The sequence below is a fragment of the Gorilla gorilla genome, chromosome 17, assembly GCF_029281585.2.
Source record: "Gorilla gorilla gorilla isolate KB3781 chromosome 17, NHGRI_mGorGor1-v2.1_pri, whole genome shotgun sequence".
Taxonomy (NCBI): Eukaryota; Metazoa; Chordata; class Mammalia; order Primates; family Hominidae; genus Gorilla; species Gorilla gorilla.
The window spans coordinates 91655305-91681421 of record NC_073241.2 but is presented as its reverse complement, the minus strand read 5'-3'; the positions used below and the strand labels follow the sequence as shown (position 1 = coordinate 91681421).

At 44.9% G+C, this 26117-nt stretch overlaps 1 protein-coding gene across 2 annotated transcripts in view; it reads right to left on the bottom strand.

Moving 5' to 3' along the window:
* TNFRSF11A (TNF receptor superfamily member 11a) overlaps positions 1 to 26117 on the bottom strand; it is a 61400-nt gene that overhangs the window by 33375 nt on the left and 1908 nt on the right. Inside the window, exons 2-3 of one of the 2 annotated variants that reach the window (XM_004059497.5) lie at positions 5054 to 5135; positions 3379 to 3504 (exon numbers count right to left, since the gene is read on the bottom strand). In XM_004059497.5, coding sequence (XP_004059545.1) covers positions 3379 to 3504; positions 5054 to 5135 — 208 coding nt within the window. The remainder of the gene's footprint in view (positions 1 to 3378; positions 3505 to 5053; positions 5136 to 26117) is intronic. The other variant, XM_063699284.1, reaches the window with a different exon arrangement.

Genomic DNA, 26117 nt, shown 5'->3' with positions numbered 1-26117 from the left:
CAGGCATGAATTACAGTGCTGTTGGCCATGAGTGCAATGTTAATGAATCAACAACATGTATCAAATAAAGTGTCTTTAACAGAAACATACATGAAACAAGTTTATGTGGCGATCAATCCGTGACAGTGTGACTGCAGGCTTGCAGGAACCTCACCCTGTAATCCACTAGGAGTAATGGCTCAGGATTTGCTAATTCAGTGTTCATGGTGACTTTATAGAACATAACTACTGTGCATAACCACAGTCAACTGCACATACGTGCATGACCCCATACCCCCCAACATGATACAAAACAATAACATTATTTAAAACAGACCTTGTACCCTTCTAGGGCTCCTTCTCACCTGGATTGTCCAAACAGCCCCTGCACCTTATATTCCTGAATACTTATAGGAATTCCAAGGGAAAAACAAGCCAACAAACCAGAAACCCGCTGTCTCTTATGGTTTCAAGTTACAGCCAGTAGGGAGGGGACATTTCCTATTTCCAATCTTTATAGACCCAAGCTTGGTGACCCTGGAGAAGTCCCCATTTCCTGCAGTGCCCACTCTTCCAAGGCCCCAGTCAGCTCTGCAACATCAAGGCCAAAATGCAGAAACATGTCCACAACACATGGGAACGTCCACAGACACATGCCACTTCTCTGGAAAACTCCAACTACTCCTAGGATCCCATCCGAATGTAAGCCTGGGTGGTGATGAATAATTTTGACATAATTTAAAATATTGTATGTAATGTACCAGATTTTTGGCTTTAATCAACTTTGGCAGTAGACAGAATGAATCTTTATTTCCAAGAGACAGCAATGAGTCAAGGTCATTACTAAGCAGTGGGAAATAAAAAAGGCTTGATCAGACGCTTCTGCTCAGTGGAGTTTCCATGTTACCTTCCCCAGCCAAAATCTGCCAGCTGTCTCCAGCACATTAGAAAAATTATGGTGTTAAAAGAAACACTTATTCTCTAATTCTGTCCATTGGGGAAAAAACTTCTATACACAAGGATCAATCCAGTAGTGAGTCTTCTCCAGAGTCCAGACTGAGGTCACTAAATAAAATGTTCCTCTAAAAACAATCATGAAACCTTAGAGAAATGTCTGATTGTAGTTTAAGACAAGGATTGTGCAAGCTAAGCATGGAAGCAATAGATGCCTGGGCTGTATCAAAACACCTTGGGCCACTTCATAGAAATGTGACAATCTGAGCACCATTACAACCAGTTATTGCAGGCAAGGGACCATGGCTCATGCTGTAATCCCAGCACTTTGGGAGGCCGAGGCGGGGGGATCCCTTGAGGTCAGGAGTTCAGGACCAGCCTGGACACACGGTGAAACGCCCTCTCTACTAAAAATATAAAAGTTAGCAGGGCATGGTGGCACATGCCTGTAATCCCAGCTACTTGGGAGGCCAAGGCAGGAGAATCGTTTGAACCCGGGAGGCCAAGGTTGCAGTGAGCCAAAATTGTGCCACTGCACTCCAGCCTGGGTGACAGAGCAAGACTCAAAAACAAACAAACAAACAACAGCAACAATAACTGCAATAGACTGAAACTAAAACACCTCAAATAGCTCCATAATATAAGTCCTTGGGAGAATGCTGGATGATTAAGATATTGTTTTGCAAAGTGACAAATAAGGTTAAAAGCATTTATTCTATCTTTTCTATATGTACTGCACTACAGGATAAATGCAGTAACTTTATCAATAAATAGTTGATGAGGGAAGTTTATCTTCATAAAGCATGCCAGCTAATAAATGAAAAAGAAATGAGAGAATCAGAACATCACCTTTCTGCAGCCCTTAATGGAAACACATCTAAACTATGACCATCAGCAGCTGCTAATGTTAGAAAGAGGAATGCTCAGCTATTACATGGTTCTAATATTCTATGTATGAACTATACTATATATGAAGTTTGCCACAAACAAAACAAAAAACAAAGCAGAATCTGATTGGCCTTCTAGAGCTAACAACCAATTTATAAGAAATTGATCTAACAACCAATTTATAAGAAGGGGTCAGGCCGGGCATTGTGGCTCACGCCTGTAATCCCAGCACTTTGGGAGGCTGAGGCGGGTGCATCACTTGAGGTCAGGAGTTTGAGACCAGCCTGGCCAACACGGTGAAACCTCATCCCTACTAAAAATGCAAAAATTAGCCAGGCATGGTGGCACGTGTCTGTAATCCCAGCTACTGGGGAGGCTGAGGCAGCAGAATAGCTTAAACCCGGGAGGGAGTGGTTGCAGTGAGCTGAGATTATGCCACTGCACTCCAGCCTGGGTGACAGAGCAAGACTCCATCTCAAAAAAAAAAAAAAAAAAAGAAATATAAGGGACAGAAAAATACATTAAATGATACCAAGGGAATGCAACCAACAAAATGTGGCCTGTGCAGTCTCCACAGGACTAACATCATGGTTTCTTCAACAAATGAGCTCAATGGAAAAAGGAAAGAAGGGAGAGAAAGGAACCTCTATTTCTTAAGAGAATTAAGAGACATATTTTGCTCCTGATTCCTTCAAATAAACTATACTTTAAAAAACATTCCAGGCAAGAAACTTAAGGCAGTCTGGTAAGGAGATCAGACTGTGTTAATAAAATATTTATAGTTTAGGAAAAAGGTGAAGAGTAGAGCTGGTTTTGAGTCCTGCTTCACACGTGTTAACCTTGGAGAAGTTATTCAGCCTCTCTGAATCTCCGTTTCTCAATCTTTAAAGGGGATAGGCCGGGCACGGTGGCTCACACCTGTAATCCCAGCGCTTTGGGAGGCCGAGGTGGGCAGATCACAAGATCAGGAGATCGAGACCATTCTGGCTAACATGGTGAAACCCCGTCTCCACTAAAAGTACAAAAAATTAGCCGGGCGTGGTGGGGGGTGCCTGTAGTCCCAGCTACTCAGGAGGCTGAGGCAGGAGAATGGTGTGAACCTGGGAGGCAGAGCTTGCAGTGAGCTGAGATCGCGCCACTGCACTCCAGCCTGGGCGACAGAGCGAGACTCCGTCTCAAAAAAATAAATAAATAAATAAATAAATAAATAAATAAATAAATAAAATAAAAGGGATAAATATGGCTACCTACAGGGCTTCAGGGAGGATTAAACCACACAAAAATAGGTGGGAACATTATGGAAACATTATGTCAAGTCTATGATGTGTCCCATGATTAAATGGCAACATAAATATATTCCAGAACAAATGTTCTAAATGAAGAATTTTAACAGAGGCCTTGGGGATCTAAAACGCATCTTTCTTGGGATGTGTAGTCACAACTTCCTTCCATGTTCCTGAAACGAAACATCATTGGCTGCCTCTAAAAATGTTTCTATAGAGAAAGAGGTCTGAGGTTTCTACACTTCCCACTGACACACTGACAGGACGGGCTCACCTGTATCACAAACTTTATGCAGCAAGCATTTATCTTCTTCATTCCAGCTATCCAAGTATTCATCCGGGCCACAGGGCAGACATACGCTGTCAGAGGTAGTAGTGCATTTAGAAGACATGTACTTTCCTTAAAAAAATGAGGGAGAAAAATGCAACCATCAAAAAACCAAACAAAAACAGCAACACAAAGCAAAACAGCAACAAAAATTGCACCCATCTATGGGACCAATAATCACTGGTGCCCATGATCCCAGGACACCCCCCAAAGACGACATGACACAGGAGAAGAGGCCACAATGCAGTGACTGCAGCACCCTGGGCTCCTCAGGCCACGCAGCTGGCTGAAATAACCCCACCTGGGTCCGCTGAGCCTGTGGTCACAGCAGTCTCTTAATTCTTCTAAGTAAAAAGCCAACCACCCTCTGCACCCAAAAAGTCTGCTAAGGAATAGAATGATGGGCCAGGCACGGTGGCTCACACCTGTAATCCCAGCAGTTTGGGAGGCCGAGATGGGCGGATCACCTGAGGCCAGAAATGGTGAAATGGTGAAATCTCATCTCTACTAAAAATACAAAAATCAGCCAGGCGTGGTGGCAGGTGACTGTAGTCCCAGCTACTTGGGAGGCTGAGGCAGGAGAATCGCTGCCTCAACCTCTGGGAGACAGAGGTTGCAGTGACCTGAAATCATGCCACTGCACTCCAGCCTGGGCAACAGAGCAAGACCCCATCTCAAAAAGAAAAAAAGAAAAAAAAAAACAGGAATAGAATGATGATTTTAAACTGGGCCGCAGAACTTGAAAGATTCCCTGGAAACCACTCAGGGAATAAGGGGGGTAGGCAAGAGGAACTTCATCACCCATCCCCTCTCCCCTCTGCCTTCCATCTGGATAGGCAACTTCTTGTTAACTTCTTTTTGTTAACTTCTTCTACACTTACTACCGGCTCATGGTTAGCTTCGTTTGACCAAGTGTCATGCTGCGCCCCACCCGCCTATCCAACACACACTTGACCATCACTGGATCTTGGTTCTGCACATCCAATAAATAATTGTAGCTGAAATATCCAAAATATCTTGTTATAAGGTAACCCACCTTCCCCTCCCCAGAATGATGAGAGAGTGCGGGCCCCGTGGACTGTGGCTTTCACTGGGGCTGCAGAAATACTCAGCCACACTTCTGGCAGAACAACTTGGGGTAGGTGGTAGCCAGTCCACCTTCTGCTCCTCAACAGGTATATGGAAAAAGGTACGACAAGGGTTTAGGCAATTTTTAGCAGCAACAATTCCAGTATGGTTATTCCAAAATAAAATTTCTGTGAAAACAATTTTAAATAAGAGCTGCATTTCACATTTTGAGAGTTTGAGTCATAAAGTGCTAAAATATTAGTTTTTAAAAACTTCTTGCCATCTCGAGAAATAGTGTTTTGGAAAATTGTGTTTCAGCCCAAATTAAGCAACAGTTTTTAAAGTTGTTTTTGTTTTTTTCTAAGGGATTTTAAAATCCCTTCAAATCTCTATTGAGAGAAAGATTTTTGTCTTCAGAGTGACAGACATTACCACCTGCCACTACCATAATGCGTCTATCCAATTTCTTTTTTTCATCTGGCAGACAGAAAAAATAATGAAAGCCTCACCCACTTTTGAGGGGCAATGCAAGGTGGCTCAGAAGCAGGTGTACCTGGTTCACATTTGTTACAGCACCGTCCCAGATGCTCATAATGCTTCTCACTGGTACACGGAGGAGCGATCTGCAAAGCCACCTGAAAAGAACACTGAGGTCAGGCAGAGAGTCCACACAGCTCTTTCTGGATAAAACTAGATAAAACAAAAAGGGAATCACCAAATTACTTTTTTTTTTTTTTTTTTTGAGATGGAGTTTTGCTCTTGTTGACCAGGCTAGAGTGCAATGGCGTGATCTTGGTTCACCGCAATCTCTACCTCCCAGGCTCAAGCGATTCTCCTACTTTAGCCTCCTGAGTAGCTGGGATTACAGGTTTTTTTTTTTTGTTTTTTTTTTGTTTTTTTTAGACAGAGTCTTGCTCTATTGCCCAGGCTGGAGTGCAATGGCGCAACCTCACCTCACTGCAACCTCTGCTTTCTGGTTTCAGGTGATTCTCTTGCCTCAGCCTCCCAAGTAGCTGGGACTATAGCCACGCACCACCTAATTTTTGTATTTTTAGTAGAGATGGGGTTTCACCATGTTGGCCAGGCTGGCCTTGAACTCCTGACCTCAGGTGATCCACCCGCCTCAGCCTCCCAAAGTGCTGGGATTACAAGCCTGAGCCACCACGCCTGGCCTGCTTACCTTTTAACTTGTTAAACACACAGAGAATTTTAAAAAGCGGGGAAAGCAAGGTGTTGTAGGGGCTTCCTGGGCTCTGCCCTCACTACCTGTTGCCTGAAGGACTGCAGGAGCTGTTTAAGCTTCCTCAGCCTCTGGTTCCCTTCTGGTTCAAAAGGGTATGATTCTAAGACAAATACCAATTTCTGAATCTGCCCATCTGAGTAAAACAAAAGAAAACAGAGCAGCCCAGGCATCTATAATCACCCAGAGATTCTTATCAGTTTGCCACAGAAAAGTTCTTTTCCTGATCAGCATTCTTGGTGTGAGCAAAAAACAACAAACACTCCTGTTGACAAGCAGTCATGTCAGAAACTGAAGAACTGGGCTTAGCCGAACAGACATCCACGTATGCACGCCACACTTGCGATTCATGCAAGTTCCCCGCTGTGTCCTCGAATACAGAGTCACAAACCTTCCCCTCAAGGGTCTTAGAGTGGAATGAAACACATACCAGATGGGCCCTACCTCAGCAGTAGTAGGAAGGAAGCCAAAGCAGCCAGGATGGCTTCCTGAGGGAGGTGGTAAGTAATCAGCCTTCCAGGATAAATAGAAATCAGCCAGACCAGGAAACAGAAACTGGCAGGTGGAGGTAGCGGGAGGAAGTAGGAAGACTTTGGACAATATGAACAGTTCAAACGGGGCAATGAGGCCTGAAACAGCTCTTGGGAGGCAATAAGAGACCTTCAGTACAGCTGGAGCCCAGTGTCACAAAGGCAGTCACGGGAGGGCTTCATCTGCATATGAAAGTGCTCGGATGGAGAGCGCAGGGATAATATGGCTTGGAAGAAGCCATGCATCCTCAAAATAGCTCCATTATAGAAGGCAGCTTTATAAAGAAAGCACCAAACCCAGGAAAGCCCAGGCTAGCTGAGTGGGTGTGGGGCACACAGCCATCACGGACCTTTCTGACCTCGCCCTGGCCAGCAAAGGGGTTATGAGGAGGCTGAGGTCGATGAGAAGGTCCCAGTGTGTTATTGAGGTGATGTATGACAGGAAGGTTGTACTTCGACTTGCTTCCTGGGCCCTGTTAACACTCCCCGTGGACACCGGATAACACACATCAGATGCTCCCTATGTATTCACTGGGTGACAGAGTCTTAGGGAAGCTGCATTGAGCCCAGCGGACTGAGGAAGAATTGCTTAAAAGAAACCACCACATCTCTCCCTTCTGAGATGTTTTTGTCTGTTTTAGATGCCACCCTTCTCTGTCTCCCTCTGTGTGTAATGTACATGCACAGAAGAAAGAGGCAAAGTGGTAAAACTGCATGCGGCCATGCAAACTGGGTCAAAAAGCTGGATTCATCCGAGCCTAAGGATTCATGAGCATTGTTGCAATGCTGATGACAAGGGCAAACAGGATAAATATGAGGTTGGACTGTATTTCAGATGACAAAGCGTATTAATTGCTTCTGATCCCCTAAGGGGGCAGCCACAGACTCAGTAAAATGAGCACATACTTTGTGTTATACACACAGAAAGGTACTTTTTAGGGGAATTTGGTAAATGGGATATCCCTGAAGTAGCTGCTTAGGGGCACTGTCAGATGTCACAAGCTGTGTCCTGGGCTCCAAGCCCTGGTGCCTGTTGAGTATATCTGACCTGAACATGTAGACAATTCACTCCATGTTTAGGAGTATGGCTGCGGTTCATTCAACCCAACTATCCTCCAACTCAGGAGCTTTACACCTCTTCAAAGAAACAAGGAAGTCACTGCTTCCAGAAATGACCAGCTGTCCTAACTTTTAATTGATTGTCACAGATATAAAATCCATTTCTCTCTCCTAAGCTTCTACCTCACTATGACTTTTCACCTGAATGTGCCTCTTGCCCTCCCACCCCTGCCCAAAAACTGAGGTATAAACTTCACGGACCATAAAATTAAACCTTTTAAAGTATACCTACCGTTCAGTGGTTTTTAGCACTTTGGCAAGGTTGAACAACCATCGCGGCTATCTAATTCCTGAACATTTTCGTCACCCCAAAACTGACATGTCTACTTGACAGAGTTATAGGATTGCAGATCTTTTAAGCAGCAGCAGAAATTTTGCTGCTGGGAAAATTGCTATGGTGAGGCAGAAAATTATGCTTTTAATCTCATTTAGGGTCCAGCTTAAGCAGAAACCTACTTTGTTCTCTAGTTACATGATATACTTTGAAGTATACCTTCAAACCTTCAACATGGCAATATACATACAACTTAAAATGCAACATAAGTACATATTTTTAAGTAAATGTGGTTTGCAAGTAAATAAAGGAAATCTGGAAAACTCTTTAGGTTGTTGGTGCATGCCAAAGACAAAGCATGCCTTTATTGTCCCTTTTCCTCTTCCTTTCTGGCTCTCTGCTTCCAATGTTCTTTCCCTCCACTTGCAGACCCTTTTCCTCCCCACACAGCCCGTAAAGCGTGCCCTGTGCTGGTCTCATTCTAATCTCATGCTTCAGTTCCAGCAACAAATCGCCTGGTGAGCACTGTGCACTGCAGCCCCATGCTTGTAACTCTTAGGAAATCCAGTCCTTCTGTCACTCCAGCCTGTCTTGCTTTGCCAGGTACCTGAGGACTGACCGACTTGTCCCCTTGACGCTGCAGGCCAGACTGGCTCTCTCCTTGCTCCTGATCCCCAGACTCTGTCTTGAGTCCCACATGCTTGGGCTCAGTTTCCCGTTAGACTGCCCTGGATCTGTTTCCTTATACCAGTCTCCCTCTGCCTGCATGGCCTGTCAGGTTCATCCTCTGGGTGTCATTTTTTTGTGTGCATGAATGAACGGCTGTCCCTGCCCCTCCCAGTCTGACCTCTCATTTTGCCTACAGTATTCTGGTTCTGATGTCTACCATTTCACCATTAACTGCCCTGCCAGCCAGCAGCTGGCAAGAGCCCGAAGATGGCTCCAGATCCCCTTGGCAGTAGCCCTCTAGGCTTCTGCCTTTCCCTTTCACCTGCCTAGAACTTCAGTCAGACTCTATCCTCCAAGACCAAGCTCCCCAGGGTTGCAAAGTGGTAGCTATTATTATCGGTAGCAACCCTAGTAAAGCAATCATTTGATAAAAACATGTTCCTGCTTAAGTGTTCTTAAGGAATCTCCCAGGGAATGGGGAAATTTGGGCATAAGGCCCCAGATCTTCAGTTAATAGAGTGATTTTGTCAGCCACTTACAGTTGCCTCTTTTTCCCTAAGATGCAGCAAGGAAAAGCCTTTGATGACTGAGTTGAGATGTACAGGCTTTTATTTACTGAGATTTTTGTAGTTCACCTTTAAGACTGATAGAGTCAAAGCTTTGGAATCGCAGTTGTCTTCATGAAGCAAATAAAGCAGAAATACTTTTAAATTTTTATTTATTGAATAGGGAATACAGTCCCATGAGACAAAATTCAAAACGAACAATAGCTTGCTTAGGAAACTCTGTCCCAGTCTCTCCCAGTCACTCTTCTCCACAGGTAACCCCTGTTACCGGCCATTTTTTTGGGTGCATTCTTCTGGAGGTGAAAGGAGAATGAACTTGTGATCTAATCGAGGGCCTATTCTACATCACAGCTGCCTTGGAGGCTGGCTGGGATCAGGTTGCTCTTGTGTTTTGGGGAATATAATTTGGCTTCTTAGAGGTCTTGTTTAGAAAAGCAGCCATGGATTGATAGAGTATAGTTCTTAATCAATAAGCTGAAAATATTCCCTTTGGTCCACAGAATCTATATCAACTAACCTGTATTCTGACAGAACTCACTGGAATTAATAAGGAATATTAGTCTGTTTATAGCAAATATTCTCTGCACATACAAATTCCCCCTACAAATTCCTTGCTAAGTCTAAAAAAAGGAGTTAAAACAGCAAGATGATTTGACTTCTCTTGCTTCGCTTTCTTGTGTCTTTTTGTGTCTTCTACGCATTTGTTTCAGGGCATACAGGCTGGTGTTTATCTTAACGGCTGATGGACTCTTCTAGAATAACCATGTCCACAGTCTGTGCAAGGCTTTCGGAGGGCGGGGGAGATAATAAATTTGAAATTAAAAAATCCCTTTATAAAGCAATGTGGATTTATTTCCCTACGCAAAGCCATGTTGAGTCTAATTCTGAAAAACCATAAGCTGAAGAAACATAACATTTCTGCCAGTGGAGCCACAGAGACGAGCAGATCTGTATTTAGAATCCTGCAGGGAAGGTTGACTTAAATATTTATTTTCCATGCTGTTAACCCAATTGTAGTGCAAGTCATTATGGATACTAAAATTACTTTCTTGCTCCACTGAAAATTCATGCTGACATCGAACGATGTAGAAAGAGGCTTGGTCCCTCTTGTCAAATCGAGACGAAAAGAACATAACCTAGAAGAACAAATGAGGGATTTTCCATAGATTTTGTTTTATAAAATATCATCCGTGACTATATTTCAGAATTTGGCTATAATTTCAGTAAGGATGGTATCAAATTTCTCAATGTTACAGTAGAGTCGAAAGATGTGGTTTTTCTTAAGAGAGAAACGATTAAATGTGAAAATAACACTTCACTTAACAGCCCTGCTGTCCTGGAAAAAAATATCTTTAAAGAAAGTCACTATCAAAACTGATCCTACCCAGAATAGAATACAAATAAATTACTAGCAACCTGTGTACCCCAAACACTAAAAGAGCTTCTTTAAATAAGACAATCTTACCCTAAGGAATTATTTCTCTTTGAAGCACTTTGTTTTAGAAGTAAATAAACAACAAACATACAAAAGGTAGAATTAATACATCAGAGTAACCTACAAACAAATGCTCTTGGTTCTTGTCCATTTCTTTGAATGTCTTTTTTCTCAGCCAGCTGGGCTGACAGGCCGGCGAGAAGGTCTCAGTTTCTCCCGGTCACAAGTGTTTCCATTAATGAGTCAAAATATAGACCCTTTGAATTCAGATGTTCTGGGCTATCATTCCTGGTCTGCCCCTTCCTTAGCTGCTTTCTCCAGCTAAATTTATCTCTATTTTATCCAGCTTTCTATTCTGGATCATGACACAGTCCTGTGCCTGTGAACGTAAGGAAAACGTCCCACCATGGTGATTCTCAGCAAAACATTCATAACCAGGAGTGGAAATGATGCAAGAATCACGTGAGGCCCAGACACCAGATAGGGCGGATTCCTATTCAAAAAAATTAAATGACAAATAAAGTCTGACATGACAGAATTATAGGATTTTTTTTTTTTTTTTTTTGAGACAGAGTCTCACTCTGTCACCCAGGCTGGAGTGCAGTGGCATGATCATAGCTCACTGCAGCCTTGACCTCCCAGGCTCAAGAGATTCTCCCACCTCAGCCTCCCGAGTAGCTGGGACCACAGGTGCCCACCACCATGCCGGGCTAATTTTTGTATTTTTTGGTAGACACGGGGTTTCACCATGTTGCCCAGGCTGGTCTTGAACCCCTGAGCTCAAGAGATTTGCCCACCTCAGCCTCCCAAAGTGCTGGGATTACAGGCGTGAGACACCACACCCAGTCTGAACATGGGAATTTTAGCAAAGCAGAAGTAAGGGCCAGGAGGACTCAGGTTGGAGGAGGGGACAAGGTACCTTGAGCGCTGGTGACAAGAGTATGAAGTAGCCTGGCCAGGCAGCCCCCAAGAACTGAGTTGGGCTTCAGGGAAGGAGGATTTTTCTACCCAGGGCAGTCCTCGAAACTGGGCTTCCAGTTTGACCTGGAGAGAAGAATGCCTGATATTTCTTTAATAAAACTGACTACATTTCTAAAATCTCAGGACCAAAAAAAAAAAAAAAAAAAAAAAAAAAAGCCATTCTCAGCCTGAGTCTCCTCACCTGTACAATAGTGCTAATTAATAACTGTGCCTATCCTGCTGCACTGAGAGGCAGACGCGAGAATTCCTATACATGATGTGGCACTGGCAAACGGCCAGACTGCACAAACACAAAGGTTCTGCCTCCTCAATTCAAAGCTGAAGACCTTTCTAGTAGGCTGCTGGGAGAAATGGAGATGTGATTGTATCACACCCCAGTGCAGTGGTCTGTATCCAATAGAGGAGGGATATTCATGGGCACAGCTGAGTGGAATTAGTAAAAGTATACGTAACTTCCATCCAGTCATTCCCTGAGGGGAGAGGGGAAAAGGGTGTCACTAGAAAGGGGAAAAATGATGGAAAAGATAAACTGGGTACCCAGAGACAAGTTCTCAAGGCCTGACAATCTTCCCGCACAAACCATCCTTGTGCACTTTTAACCAGATTATGACAAACCAAAGCTGCATAGCAGAGTATTTTAGCAGGATAACTAGGAAAAAATGCATGCGTTAAAAAGCATGTTTGATTTCACATAAAGAAGTCCTTTATCATGGGATTGGAAACTTGAGGCATCAATGTGAAATTGGCGATGAGTGGTCCGAGTCATTTCAGTGCCTTTCTGTCTGGGGGTTCAGTCAGTTCCACGAGCCACACTTGGGTGAAGGCAGACACAGTTTACTCAGTCCGTCTGCTGGTAAAGCTGCTGCCAGATTATATCTGTGATTTCTGTTAACTAGGACAAAAACGAATTATGATCGAATATCCTAGACATTCTCATTTTAAATAAGCTCGGCAGATAGAATTTCAATCTTACAGATTCACAGAGAAAATATCAGGCATGTTTCTTTTGTACAAACCAGAGCTTCACATTTCAAGCTTCAGAACAACATTGCATAGGCGCCTACCACGATGGTGTGTTATAAGAGACCATGAGGATAAAGGGGCAGTGTTTTAGGATCCCCTGCTCACCTTGCTGGATCACCTGGCACACCCCATGGGTGTGTTCACCCTACCTGGGAAACCTGTCAATCATGGAACACATTAAAAACTTGGAGGTCCTAAGTTATGCCCGTCAGGTACATGGCCTAAGTCACAACAGAGGTAGATCCAGAGAATCACAGGGTTTAACAGAAAATGCCCTGAGTGTTTAAAATATCATTCATTTCTAAGAAATATATTTCACACATAGCTCTTGAAAAAAAAGTCTGCTGCCAAAAGTTAGGCTCATACATTTTGTGATTTGTACAATATGAAAATATGGGTCTAGTTTATTGGAGAAGATCATGAAGAAACTATAACTGTCACAAATAATATTATAATTGATTAAAAAAAAAAAAGCTTAGCACAGTGACTCACGCCTGTAATCCCAGCATCTGGGGAGGCAGAAGTGGGAGGACTGCTTGAGCTCAGGAGTTTGAGACCCTGTCTCTATAAAACTTTAAAAATTATCCAAGTGTGGTAGCGTGTGCCTGTGGACCCAGCTATTCAGGAGGCTGAGGCAGGAGGATCGCTTGAGCCTAGGAGGTTGAGGCTGCAGTGAGCAGTGATTGCACCACTGCACTCCAGCCTGGGTGACAGAGTGAGACCCTGTTTCAAAGAAAACCCAAAACGAATGATAAAGGATTTGGGACTCTTTTCTGAGACAGGGTCTCATTCTGTCACCTAGGCTAGAGTGCAGTGGTGTGATCACTGCTCACTGTAGCCTCGACCTCCTGGGTTCAAGCGATCTTCCCATACTCAAGTGATCCTCCTGGGCTCATGCCATCTTCCCATGCCAGCCCCTGAGTAGCTGGGACTACAGGGCCTAGGGATTTGGGACATTCTAAAATGCATTCCATGAATGTCTATCTAGTGGTAAAAAGTATTCAAAACTCCAACTTAAAAGCACTCATCACAGCTGGTCAGCTTCTACTGGTCTCACTGAAAATTACAAATAACTAATCAGTCTTCTCCCCACACACATACTGTTCCCCGCAAAAGAGGCTGTTGAGTTCATTTAATCACCGGGTAAGAGCGAGTCTGAGTCATTCACCTTTGCCTGAGTCATTCGCCTTTATCTCGAAAAATAATTTTTCTCCAGAAGATACAGTTTGATGTAGTCAGAGTTTAACAGGAGGAAGTATCAATCTCTTTACGAAGTTCTGCTGTCATCACACCGTCAAAGGCATCTTCGCTGAGCTCTCTCCCATACCTGCATGAGGTCCTGGCTTGCTGTAGGACTGAAGGCAGGACCTGTCTCTGCCCTCTCACAGCTTTTGTAAAGGGGGATACAGCCACATATAGAGAGGAAGGAAAACTGTGACCAGTCAGAGCCCCACACAGCAGTGCCAGAACTAATGCATTGGAAAGATCCTCCCTGATCGTGGACGAGGAAGGAGAATTGCAACCCTGGCCTCAGACTGGTGTCCACGTCTTCCTTGGCTTTGAATGGGCAGGGAAACAGACAGAGATAGGGAAGGACTTACAAGAGGAAGTGCACAAGCTGGGGAGGGTGAGGTTGCGGGGCAGAGACAGAAGGATTCGAGAGGAGGGAGAGGACAGAACAAATGGGAGACTCGGGCAGGTGCAGGCGGAGAGCCTGGGGGGCTGGGCAGGTATGTTCTGACAGTAGAAGGAAAAGGTGGGGGCTGCTTCGGGGCTTCCAGGAAAGGGCAGCTAGTCAGTGAGTTGTAGAAGGAAGGGAGGGTCTTTTTTTAGCAGCACCATGAAACATATTGTAAAGACTGTTGGGATGAGAAAGCGCAAGAAGGTGCAAACTCGTTTTAGACAGGAACAGAGCCCGGGCTAGGATTTCATGGAGGAAACAGAGATGGAGACAAAAAGTGCAGGCAGAAGCAGACAGCAAAGTGGCAACTCTGGATGGCAAAATCTGCAGGAGGCCAGGAATGCAGCTCATTTCGGGAGGCGAGAAAGGGCTGTCTCCCACTGCCAAACACTGAATTAGGCTCTTTTTATGCCTGTCCTTTGAATGCCTTTTTAAAAAAACTTTGGGGCCATTTAACATTTTTTATTGTGGAAAATAGATACAAAATTTGCCATTTTAATCATTTTAAAGTATGATTCAGGGGCATTAAGTAGCAACGATTGCCACTATCTATTTCCAGAACATTCTCATCACCCCAAATAGAATCTCTGTAACCGTTAACTAGTAACTCCCCATTCCCCCTCCCTCAAGCTCCTGGAAACCACCTTTCTACTGTCTGTCTCTGAGTCTGACCACTCTCTATACCTCATATAAGTGGAACCACACAGTATTTTTCCCTTTGTGTCTGGCGAATTTTGCTTAGCATAATGTCTCCAAGGTTCATCCATATTGTATTATGTACCAGAACGCCATTCCTTTTTATGGCTGGATAATATTCCACCACATGTATAGACCACATCTTGTTTATCCATTCATCCATTGATGGACACCTAGGTTGTTTCTGCCTTTTGGCTACAGTGAATAATCCTGCAATGAACACTGGCACACAAGTGTCTGAGTCCCTGTTTTCAGTTCCTTTTGGTCCATACCTAGGAATCCTAAGTTAATTCTATGTTTAGCTCTTCGAGGCACCCACCCCTCAACTGTTTTCCGCAGGGGTGGCATCATTGTACATTCCCACCAGCACTGCACAAGGGTTCCAACTTCTCCACATCTTCAACAACACATGTTATTTTCTGGTTTTGTTTGGTTTTTGGTTTTTAAAATAATAGCCATCCTGATGTGTGTGAGGTAGTATCTCCTTGTGGTTCCAGTTTGCATTTTCCTAATGACGAATGACGTGGAGCATCTTTTCTTGTGCTTATTGGCCACCTGTGTATCTTCCTTGAAGAAATGTCTATTCAAGTCCTTTGTCCATTTTTATAGGGTAATTTAATTTTGCCTAGTTCTGTTCACAGGATTTGATTTAGCTGCTGACAACACTGACTGAATTCACAACCTGAAAGTCGACCAATTAGATACACATTCATTTATTTCCCAATTAAGTGAACACATACTATGCGCCAGGGACAATTTCAGATCCTCTGGATACAGGGGATAGAACTCAACCGAGAGAGTCCTGCCTTACAGTCCAGGGGAGAAGAACAACTATAAGTAAACAGATAAGGAAATCTGGTCACAACAATTGTCATGAAAAAAGTGAAACAATCTATGTAAGGTGGTGGTATGATTACAGGAAGCCTCTTTGAGAAGATGACATTTGAGTGGAGTCCTGCTTAAAGCCAGGGAACAAGCCAAATGTACAGCACGAGCCAGGAGGAGGATTACAGGTGGACATATTTGCCAAGGCCCTTGGAGGAAGCATGCACGGCTTGACGGAGAAACAGCAAGATAGCCCGTGTGACTAAGTGCAGTGTGAGGTGGGTAGGGTATAAGGTCACATAACTGATTACTAATTTATACGCATTGTGAGCTAATATATACCCATACCGTCAGAATTGTGTGGTATTGATCATATTGGACATTGCCATTACCCCATAAAGGTTTAAATACTAGGCACTTCATGCTATTTTCATTAGCAGGCAGGAATTACCACCTTTGCCACTAGATTTTTAAAACATATATTATTAATTGTGATAAAATACATATAACATAAAAATTTGCCATATTAACCATTTTGTCACAAGTTCTTTTTTTGGAATATATAGTATGCACAGAAAAAAAATCTAACTTAGGTCGGGTTTGATAAAAAAAAAAAAACTTAAAAATATAGGTAACTGTGATTAGAAGTCCTGACATATTCACCATTCTGATTTAGCAAACTGCACAACTGACTTTATATACCGTCTTGAAAGTTGCTTGTTATTGGGCCCATCAGCATTTCCCCCCCCCCCCACCACCTTGATTCCAGATGTGCTTCTTAAAGGAAACAAAGCGCACAGCACTGACTCAGGCGCCCATCAATGGTCTGTTGATTTTTACTCAGCCCTCTGCCTTACTCCCCTCACAATGCATTTATTATCTCTGCTCCTTGAAAAGAAAACATATGGCCCAAGGGAAAATGAAGAAACAAGCTTGCATTTCAAAACTTTAATTGCAAGTGTCTTTGTCTTCCAGAGAGATAAGAGTGAAGAGTCTGCAGCCCTGGGCTACCTGGAATCCAAGGGCAAGGCCGGTTGTTTCCTCAATACAGTAATTAGGATGGCTTTGACTTGTCCTTATGTTCCGATGCACCCCTATTTCCACAGGCTCCAGTGAATGCCCCTTTATTCTCCCAGTGTGAAAGCCTTTTTACATTGTCATTCTTGGGGTTTGTTTTTTTCTTTAACTTTGTATTCATTTCAGATAAGAACTGCTTTCTCTTCTTTTCTGTAGTAGAAGCCAACAAGCCCTGTGGTCACTTCTGAGAGTGCAACCCCGGCTGGAGGCCACGTCCCTCTAGGCTCTGCCTCCATGCTGGGGCTGCACGAACTGCTCAGGCCAGGAGTCCCCAAAGTGACTGAAGGAGGAAGTATTCCCCTTACCTGCTGCCCTCCCTTCCTTCACTGCCCAGCCTTCAGGGTGAAATCCAGTGCTTCTCCAATGTGCACAGAATCACCTGAAAATTTTATTAAAATGCAGGTTCTGATTCCCTGGGTCTGGAACAGAGCCTGAGACTACATTCCTAACAAGCTCCCAGGCAAGGTCAATGCTGGTCTCTCAGGAGCAGGCTAGATATTTTATTGAAAACCAAAAGCCAGGACTTTCTCCTATTTCCAAACACTGCATAGTCATCTCTGACTGTACAATAGACATTGAGAACCACCTCTCCCATCCCTGGACACCTTTTATCTATTTATCTATTGATGAATGGGCGTATAGGAAGAATTGGCACTAGTGAAACATCTACTATATGCCAGGCACTGTGCTTGGAGGCCTGACTTCCCTTCCCTTCCTGCATCCTCCCAAGAGAGATTAATCAACTTGCTGACATGGCTGGTGATAAGGAGACTGGAACAGTGCTAGGCATGTAGCAAATATTCAAATACTTGATAAATTAATGAATAATTTTTCTCAAAGACCACTGTAACCTCATAACTTCCCTATACAGAAGACTGTAACAGTTTCCTTCTAGCACTGAATCAAGTTCACACTCCCAAGCATGCCCTTGGAAAGACTCCACTGATTTGGGACAAAATCCGAGATACCCTGAGGGAAGAGGGTTGCAAAATCAAGATTAGCAATCTCTTTCTGGGCTGGAACTCTCTTTTATAATAAGGACTGAACACGGGGCTGCCTAACAGGAGACACAGCTGTTTCAGCCTCTTTGTGCCCGTCACTCATGCCAGGAAATGGAGAGCCTCCCATGAGGCCTCTTCTGCGTGACCTCACCCCTTGGGTGCAGAGGGGCAGGTGCCCACCACCTTGAGTCCCCTTACCCATGAGGACTGCCCCACACAGTTAAGATGACTGGTTATGCCTTCTGGTGCTTGGTCTTTTGCAATTTTACATGGAAATTAGATCCCAGACCAGGCGTGGTGGCTCATGCCTGTGATCCCAGCACTTTGGGAGGCCAAGGCAGGTGGATCACCTGAGGTGAGGAGTTCGAAACTGGCCAATATGGTAAAACCCTGTCTCTACTAAAAATACAAAAAAAATTAGCCAAATGTGGTGGTAGGTACCTGTCATCCCAGCTACTTGGGAGGCTGAGGCAGAAGAATTGCTTGAACCTGAGAAGCGAGGTTGCAGTGAGCTGAGATCGCGCCACTGCACTCCAGCCTGGGTAACAAAAAAAAAAAAAAAAAATTCCGACCCCAGTGGCCTGGTCACAGGGGCCTCCAACTGGACCCAACTGGAGCACAGAAACTTCAGCCCATTAGAAAGGGGCAATTTTCCACTTTTAAACCTTGTGACCCATAGAAGTTAATAGGTTAAGGTTTAAGACAGAGGTTCCAGCTGTGTTTTCACTGAATTTAACTGCCCCCTCGATCTCACAGTCCATTGTCATAGGTGTTGGGGTCTGCTGCTAGATTTCTGGCCACTGTGCATTAGTGACACCATGTTGTCATTCTCCCCCTAAACCCCGCTAGTGTCTCCTGATCTCACTCCAAGTAAAAGCTTGAGACTGACCGTGACCCAGAGGCCATGTGTGTTCTGACCCTCTTTCTTATTTGAACTTTTCTCTTACTACTTAGAAAGTGTCTTTTAAGGGATCAAAAAAAGTTAGTAATAGAAAATGATTTTGATTTGTTCCATGGTAGAGACATGTCAAAAGAGGAGCCCAGGTTATTCTCATCAAGGGAAGAGTCCCCAGATTAGCTATAATTGTAGTAAGACTAAGACATAAAGGACCTTTAAAAATATAACTACCTACTTCCGAAAGCTTATGAGGGCAAAGGTTTAACCTATCACTGTCTGCTGCCCTGGGGCTCCAAGGCCATCCTTCTCCCTCCTCCCACCCTACACAGAGCCTGGCAGGTGGTGGGAGTGGGATGAACACGCGTGGAGAGATGAGACCCTCTGAGGCGGTACACCCAGGGCTACAGCACAGTGGTACGGTATAGTCTAACTCTGGGGTGTGGGGCATAGACGAACCAGTGCTGCCTTGGCTTCAGGAAGTGGTGGTGATTCAAGACATACACTTCTTTTCCTCCTGAGTCAGGGATCAACTGGCACATGGACCCTGTGCCAAGAGTGCCTGGAGTGCCTTTTATCTGGATTAGCCTTAAAGACACAGCATTGCCATTTCTGCTTAAGAATAGTTCTAGAGGCCAGGCACGGTGGCTCATGCCTGTAATCCCAGCACTTTGGGAGGCCGAGGCGGGCGGATCACCTGAGGTCAAGAGTTCAAGACCAGCCTGGCCAACATGTCGAAAACCCGTCTCTACTAAAAATACAAAAATTAGCCTCGCATGGTGATGGGCACCTGTAATCCCAGCTACTCGGGAGGCTGAGGCAGGGAGAATTGCTTGAATGTGGGAGGCAGAGGTTGCAGTGAGCCAAGATGCCACCACCGCATTCCAGCCTGGGCGATAGAGTGAGACTCCTTCTCAAAAAAAAAAAAAAAAAAAAAAAAAGTTCTAGAAAGCCCTCAGTGAGTACATACTTGAGCAGACAAGACAGACCCCCACAAATGCAGACTGGGCACGCATTTGCATGGGTGTCCCCAGATACCAAAAAGCTTTCTGTCCCACCATTCTGGGAGGTCCCTTTCTCTACTCCCTACCCCATCACAGAGTTGACTATACAAGCAGTTTACCTGAGGGGTTAAGACCACAGTCACTGGAGCGCTGCCTGGTAGGAGCTCCAGCTCTGCCACTCACTAGCTGTGCAAACTCAGGCAAGTTAATCAGTCTCTCTGTGCCTCAGTTGTCTCAACTTACTAGCAAGATGGAGTGAGCATTAGATATAATCCGTGTAAAGCACATGCCTGGCACATAGGAGGGGTTCAACAAATGGCCGGTACTTGTAATATATTAATCTTCTAATATTGTCAGAGCTGAGTGCAAACCTTTTCATGGAATCCCGGGGTCTCTAGCAGCTGTTCTCAAACTTGAGCATGTGTCAGAATCAGCGGAGAGGTTGTGAAGCCACAGACTGCTGGCCCCGCCCCCAGAGTTTCTGATTCGGTAGGTGGGGGGCATAAGACAGTGCATTTCTAACAAGTTCCCAGGGGAGACTGATGCTGGGCCCAGACCCTACAGTTGGAGAACCCCTGGCTTCAGGGCAGAGTCCCAGTTCTGGAGGTTTATTCGCAAGCCCTTCGTGACCCAGACCCCCAGGACTTTCCCAGCTGGCTTTATCCTTCCCTGGTACCTGTCATCAGCCCTGGGCTCCACACATCAGGGCGGGACATGATTTTCTCATGCCTGTCACCACCTCTGCCCTTCTCCCTCCAGCTCTCTTTTCCTCTCAGAATCACACCCATCCTTCCAGGACCAGATCAAACACCCCCTGCCGGATTCTCCACTCGGAACTCATCCTTCCCATGCCTGTGTCCTAGAGGCATCTCATGTGTTCCTCCTGTGGGGCTCCGTGGGAACGAAGAATGGGACATCCGACCTTCCCCATCAGCTCTCAGCCTCTCTGAAGTCAGAGGCAGCAACGTCCTGAGTTTGATGTTCCCAAAATACTTGGTGGGTTTTGTTTGGTTTGGGGTTGTTGGCTTTTTTGCCAGTAAATCCAAAAAAGTATCTCGTTGAATTGAAAAGAAAAAAAAAAGTTTACAAAGAGGTTAAAGGAACTGGAATGAATAACCCTGGGGAAGGGGAAGTTGTGGGCTAACAATCTTCAACAATAGAAATATTAAAATAAAGAAGACATTGACCAACTGGTTTTTACCCCATTAAAGAACAAATTTGAGGAAATGGGGTCAAATTGTGACATGTTAGATTTAGGTCTGTTAGAGGGAAGTTCCTGATATTAGGAATTATTCAACAAGGAAACGGGTTAGCAAGGGCAGAAGTGAATAATCTCGACTAAGCTTTAAAAATGGAATCGATTTTCAATTACTATGAAAGTGTTAGATGTGATCCTGCTTGTATATCTGACTATGAAGTTGAGAGAAGACAGGGGCCTTTAAACGTCTCTTTTACCGGCTATGAATTTGCCAGCTGTTTGTGCTACTACGTGATACACTACTAATTTAGGTGCTAACTGCATTAGGTAAGTAATACATATTTTTAAAAAGTCAATACTTGAGGGAAGTGGTTCATTTCCCATCTGTGGGATGTGACGCGAACCCCAAACCAGCCAACACAGTGGTGCCAGTAGGATTTCTGGCAATGCCACACAATCTTTCCCCATTGCCCAGCTTAGCCGTCACATTCACCAAGAGCTAAACAGAGTTTTTCTTCCTCATTTTTCATGGAAAGTCTTCAAATTTCTGATAGCTTGAGGAAGTGGCTCTTGTACTCTCAACACTCTTAACAGGAAATGTAATAAGTTATTATTACTTTGATGAACTAAAAGGGTGGTTTTTGCAGTCAGGTCTTCCTGATACTTGGAAATCTGGCAGCTCTGTCCCTTTGCTGGTGCCAGACGGGCCTCCGTGTCACCTGCTGGGTCAGGATTTTTTGGGGGTATGGGGAAGTCTAAGAGGCACTGGACACAGAGGAAGGGAAACACTCATCTTAGGCAGCGGCAATGTGCCAGGAAAACGTGTATCATGCAAGCAAACAGTTTTTGCGCAGCTCTTGGTCCAACATAAACACTGCTTCTTTTGGGGTTAGGTGACATATTTGAGGCCAGTGTGGGAAGACCACAGGTCAGGTCACACCTGCCTCTGCTCTGATGTGACTCTCTGGGGATCACTGGCTGTTTATCTCTCTTCAGTGTGTGTTAAGTGCTCTGTCTCTACGCTGAACTTCTCATTCCAAGACATCTCTAGGTCTGGCAATGGCTCTCTAGATGTCAGAGCCTGCAAGTTCCTTGCACAGCACAATGCCACGGGGCTTTTACCATGTTTGCCTCTACAGGGTCTAAGGAACTTTGTCTCTGCCTCCCAATAAGAGAACCCAAAAAAGGGGAGATTCAAGAGCCTAAACGTAATCCTTCTGTTTTGTTTGGGAAAAACAACACTTCTTCACTTGAACCAGGACAACATTTTGATTTGGACTAAGACAGCAATTTCCTTAATAAAGTGAAAAATATAACCCAAACAGCCAGCTATTTTGTCCTGACATCTGCCATGTCTTATTTATTTATTTATTTACTATTTATTTATTTATTTATTTACTTTGGGATGGAGTCTCGCTCTGGCGCCCAGGCTGGAGTGCAGTGGCGCCACTTGGTTCACTGTAACCTCCACCTCCTGGATACAAGCGATTCTCCTGCCTCAGCCTCCCGAGCAGCTGGGATTACAGGCATGTACCCTCACACCGGGCTAATTTTTTATTTTTAGTAGAGACGGGGTTTCACCATGTTGGTCGGGCTGGTCTCAAACTCCTGACCTCATGACCCGCCACCTTGGCCTCCCAAAGTGCTGGGATTGCAGGCGTGAGCCACCACACCCGGCCTTATTTTATTTTTTTACTAGTTAAGTGAAGCAGTGGGAGTGGAGAAGGAACAAATAAATCTGTTAACTGGTTGTGATTAATTAGTTGTAAACACCATTGCACTCAGACCTGCCTGCCACGTCTTTTTTTTTCTAATAACCAGCCACATCCGTCCTTTGCCCCTGCACCTTCTGTCCCTGCACAGCCCCACTGGCTCTGAAATCGCCCCTGTACTCAGATTCTCCTTCTCTCGCCACTGCCCTGACCTGATTCAGGCCCTTTCCCAAACCAAGGCAGTAGGCTCCTTACTGGCCCCCTCCGGCCCGCCCCTGGACACTCTTCCCCTAACACACAAAACTGATCATGGCCCTCTCCAGCTCACAGCTCAATATTAAATCTGAACTATTTGCTTGTACCTAAAGCCTTTGAGTGCTGGCTTTTGCCTTCCTCTCTCCCCACACCCCCGAGTCCAGGAATCCTGTCCTTCCTTCGGTTCCCTGCAAACACTCCACTCTGATGCGAGTCCCTGCTGTTCTCACCGCCAGACAAAGCACTGGTCATTCTGGAACCCCCAGCCTAAGAGCTGTTCTCTCATGCGGTCTGCAGAGCTTTAGACACATGTGACCACGCAGGAAGGATGGGAAGTCCTCTCTGACACTTTCAGGTGAAGGCACTCCTTATCCTGTGTGCCCATGACAAGTTGAAAACCCTCCCCAGAACACTGGATCCTGCTGTCTTTTAATCGTCTGCACACACCTGGACTGCCAATCTCCTGAAGACAGGAGCTGTGGCCCTTGGTCTCTGTTTCCTCAGTCCATTGCAGAGTGTGCTACAGGTTGTGGGTACTCCATTTGTTGCAGTCACTGAATGCATTGAACACAAATTCGGTTTATTTTCTCATTATCGAATGCTGTGGCCTGCAAGCAGTGACCCAAAGCACTCAAAGGCTGAAAGTCGACGGTGGCTCACAAAACAAACACACATATAAAGTTATCATCACACGGCCCTAAAGAATGTACTTCCCACTGCTGACTGGGGCTGCTTTGGGCTTCTTGGTGTGAGAGCACACTGCGACTGGAACGTGACACAGTGAGAACAGCAGCACCAGTCAGCCCTCTGACAAGGAGCTTCTGGTGACCCAGGCAGACAGGCAGCCTGCCTGGGGAGCGCTGCCAGGTTGGTCTCGCAGGCAGGAAATAGAGTGTCTCTCAGAATCAGGACAGAGATATGGGGCTGTGCGTAATCTTGCTCCACGCCCACTCGGTTTTAAACCTCAAAAGTTCACTAAGAACTTCAGAGGGATCAAGGCTATTTTGCTGAAACCCATGGCTCCTTCTTGGTTCTTTCAAGCTTAGTGTTTTGGGGCAGAAAGGGTGAGCTGAACTTAAACTGTGTTTCCAGCAGTGGACACCATAGAAAGCCCCACACTGCAACTAGAGGGAAATACACAGAAAGGCCTTCCCACAATCCGGGCAGAGAACGAAAGGGTACTCAGAGGAAAAATCACCTGCTGGGCAGAATCCCACCCATGCCAGTCCTGGGTGCACTGAGCTGGAGTCAGCAGCCTGTGTGCTCAGAGGCAGGTGTGCTTCCCTGTGGACTAAGGCCAGGATGCTGTGAGGAGACAGCAGTCAGGCCATGGGCCACCTGGCCAGGGGCAGATGCCCTAGGGAGTGAACCACCTGGACAGTTGCGTACCATCAGGATGGGCTGCAGACTCACATCAGCCAAAAAAACAAAAAACAAACCAAAAAATGGCCTAGACAACATTCCTAGAGACCACTGGATACAGCATGTGGGAAAAACACTATATTTTTCTTCCATGAACTTCAAAAATAGGAAAATACAATGGGGGAAATTTTAATACTGACATGGCAGATGAAGTCCACACTACCCTTTCTTAAAACAACACTCTGCAGAGGAGGCCCTGCTTTGGAACTCCCCTTTTCATGTCCTCATAAAACACTGATTTATTGACCTCCAAAGGCACATTTTTATTGTTTCAGTTTTCCTGATGTAAGAAGTTCTGGTAGATAACTGAAAAAGCAAGCTATTTCCTTATCAACACAGAGAGTATGTTCCTATTACAAGTTTGCCATTTTAGGGGGAAGTGGTAGAAAGGAAATAACAGGGGAGGCATTTGAAATATTTCTCAGCAAAATGAACTGTAAGCCCACAGATCTGTGTCTGTGCTCTCCAAACAAGGCATGACTGCATATATCCATGTCTCCCCTCTCGGACGGGATGGGGGGCAGGAGGAAAGGTGGCACAGAGCACCCACCCACCCTATGACCCAGAGTCGCACCCTGGGGGATTTCTTCGGAGGGGTCTCCCCATGGGCGCTCCAGGGCCCTGTGGCCTGCTTCTGATTAGTCGACTTTACCACCTCAGTAAGGGCCATCCAAGAGTTATCTCAAAACTATAAAAGTTCAATGCCCAGTTTGGTGGGGGTTTCCTGAATTAGGTGATTTGTGCTATCTGTAAGGTCATAAAAATATATGGTTGTTTTTTTTTTTTTCTTTCTGTAAGATTCTTTTAGGTCTAAAGCATTCACACCATCCTCCCAACATAGGGAGCTTTCTTCCCACCTCCTAGAATCATTTCTTCCCTGACCTCTGGTTTCCCACACATCTTTCCAAGACCACTTGGGAAACCTCTTCATCCCGAAGTCCTTAGGGATTCCTCCAGTGGTCCTCCCTCCCTCTCTCCCTCCCCTCCGCCCTCTCTCCCTTCCTCTGCCACCCTTTGTACTTTTCTTATCATTTGCTGCTCTCTTATCATCACAGCTTTTCCCATCTGGCGCTCTCCACTAGACTGTGACCCATGCGCCTTCCCCTTATTCCTCATTAGCACAGTGTTGGACACCACCAATGTCTGTTGTCCTGCGTATGCATGCACCTGCTCTTGCATCTTATAACCCCAGATAAACATGACCGTGTACAATCCATTACCTTAATGAAAACAGTGTGCATCTATATTTTGTTACCTGGAATAAACAGCAGGACCAGCTACATAAAAATTCAAAATGTTTTTATCTGTAGGCAAATAGTTTTATTCTATCTGAAAATGAATTCCCTCACAAATACAAGCAGGCAGAGATATAATCATAGAAATGTTTTAAAGGGCAAAACTTATAGCCTTTCAGGTAAGTTTGAACCTATTTAATATAATAAAAATGAAACTAAATACGATCCCTACAGATAAGGCACTTTCTGGAAACCATTTATGCCAACTATTTTGCAAAACCAATTTACCCACTAGGCAGTTCCTGAAGTCTTGCCTGATGTTTGATCATTAACATCTTCAATGAACTGTCAGTGCCATTCCTAAATTTTGAGCTAATGGAATAGGCTGGCCAAACAAGCAGTCATTGAATACAGAGAGTGCTTTTTCCTAGATAACCACAGTATGTCTAGGAAATATTATTTTAAGGCTGCATCTAGTCTCACCTTTGAGAGAAAATGCATTTCTACTGGGAAGGTTGGGCACCAAGTAAAGTAAGCAGAAAAGCATTCCAATGTCACTTGATTGTGAAGGAGTTCAGGAAATGCCACCCCAAAATATGCCACTACGGTGTGCTGATTATTTTGAACTCAGGGCAGGTGGTAGTGGCCACGGGCAGAGGTTTCTCTGAACTCTGCCCAAAGAAAGATCCTCCAAAAGGAACTCAAATGTCTCAAATCTCCGCCGTGGGAATCTTCTCACCCAGAGAAGATTCTCACCCAGAGAAGATTAACTCCGATTA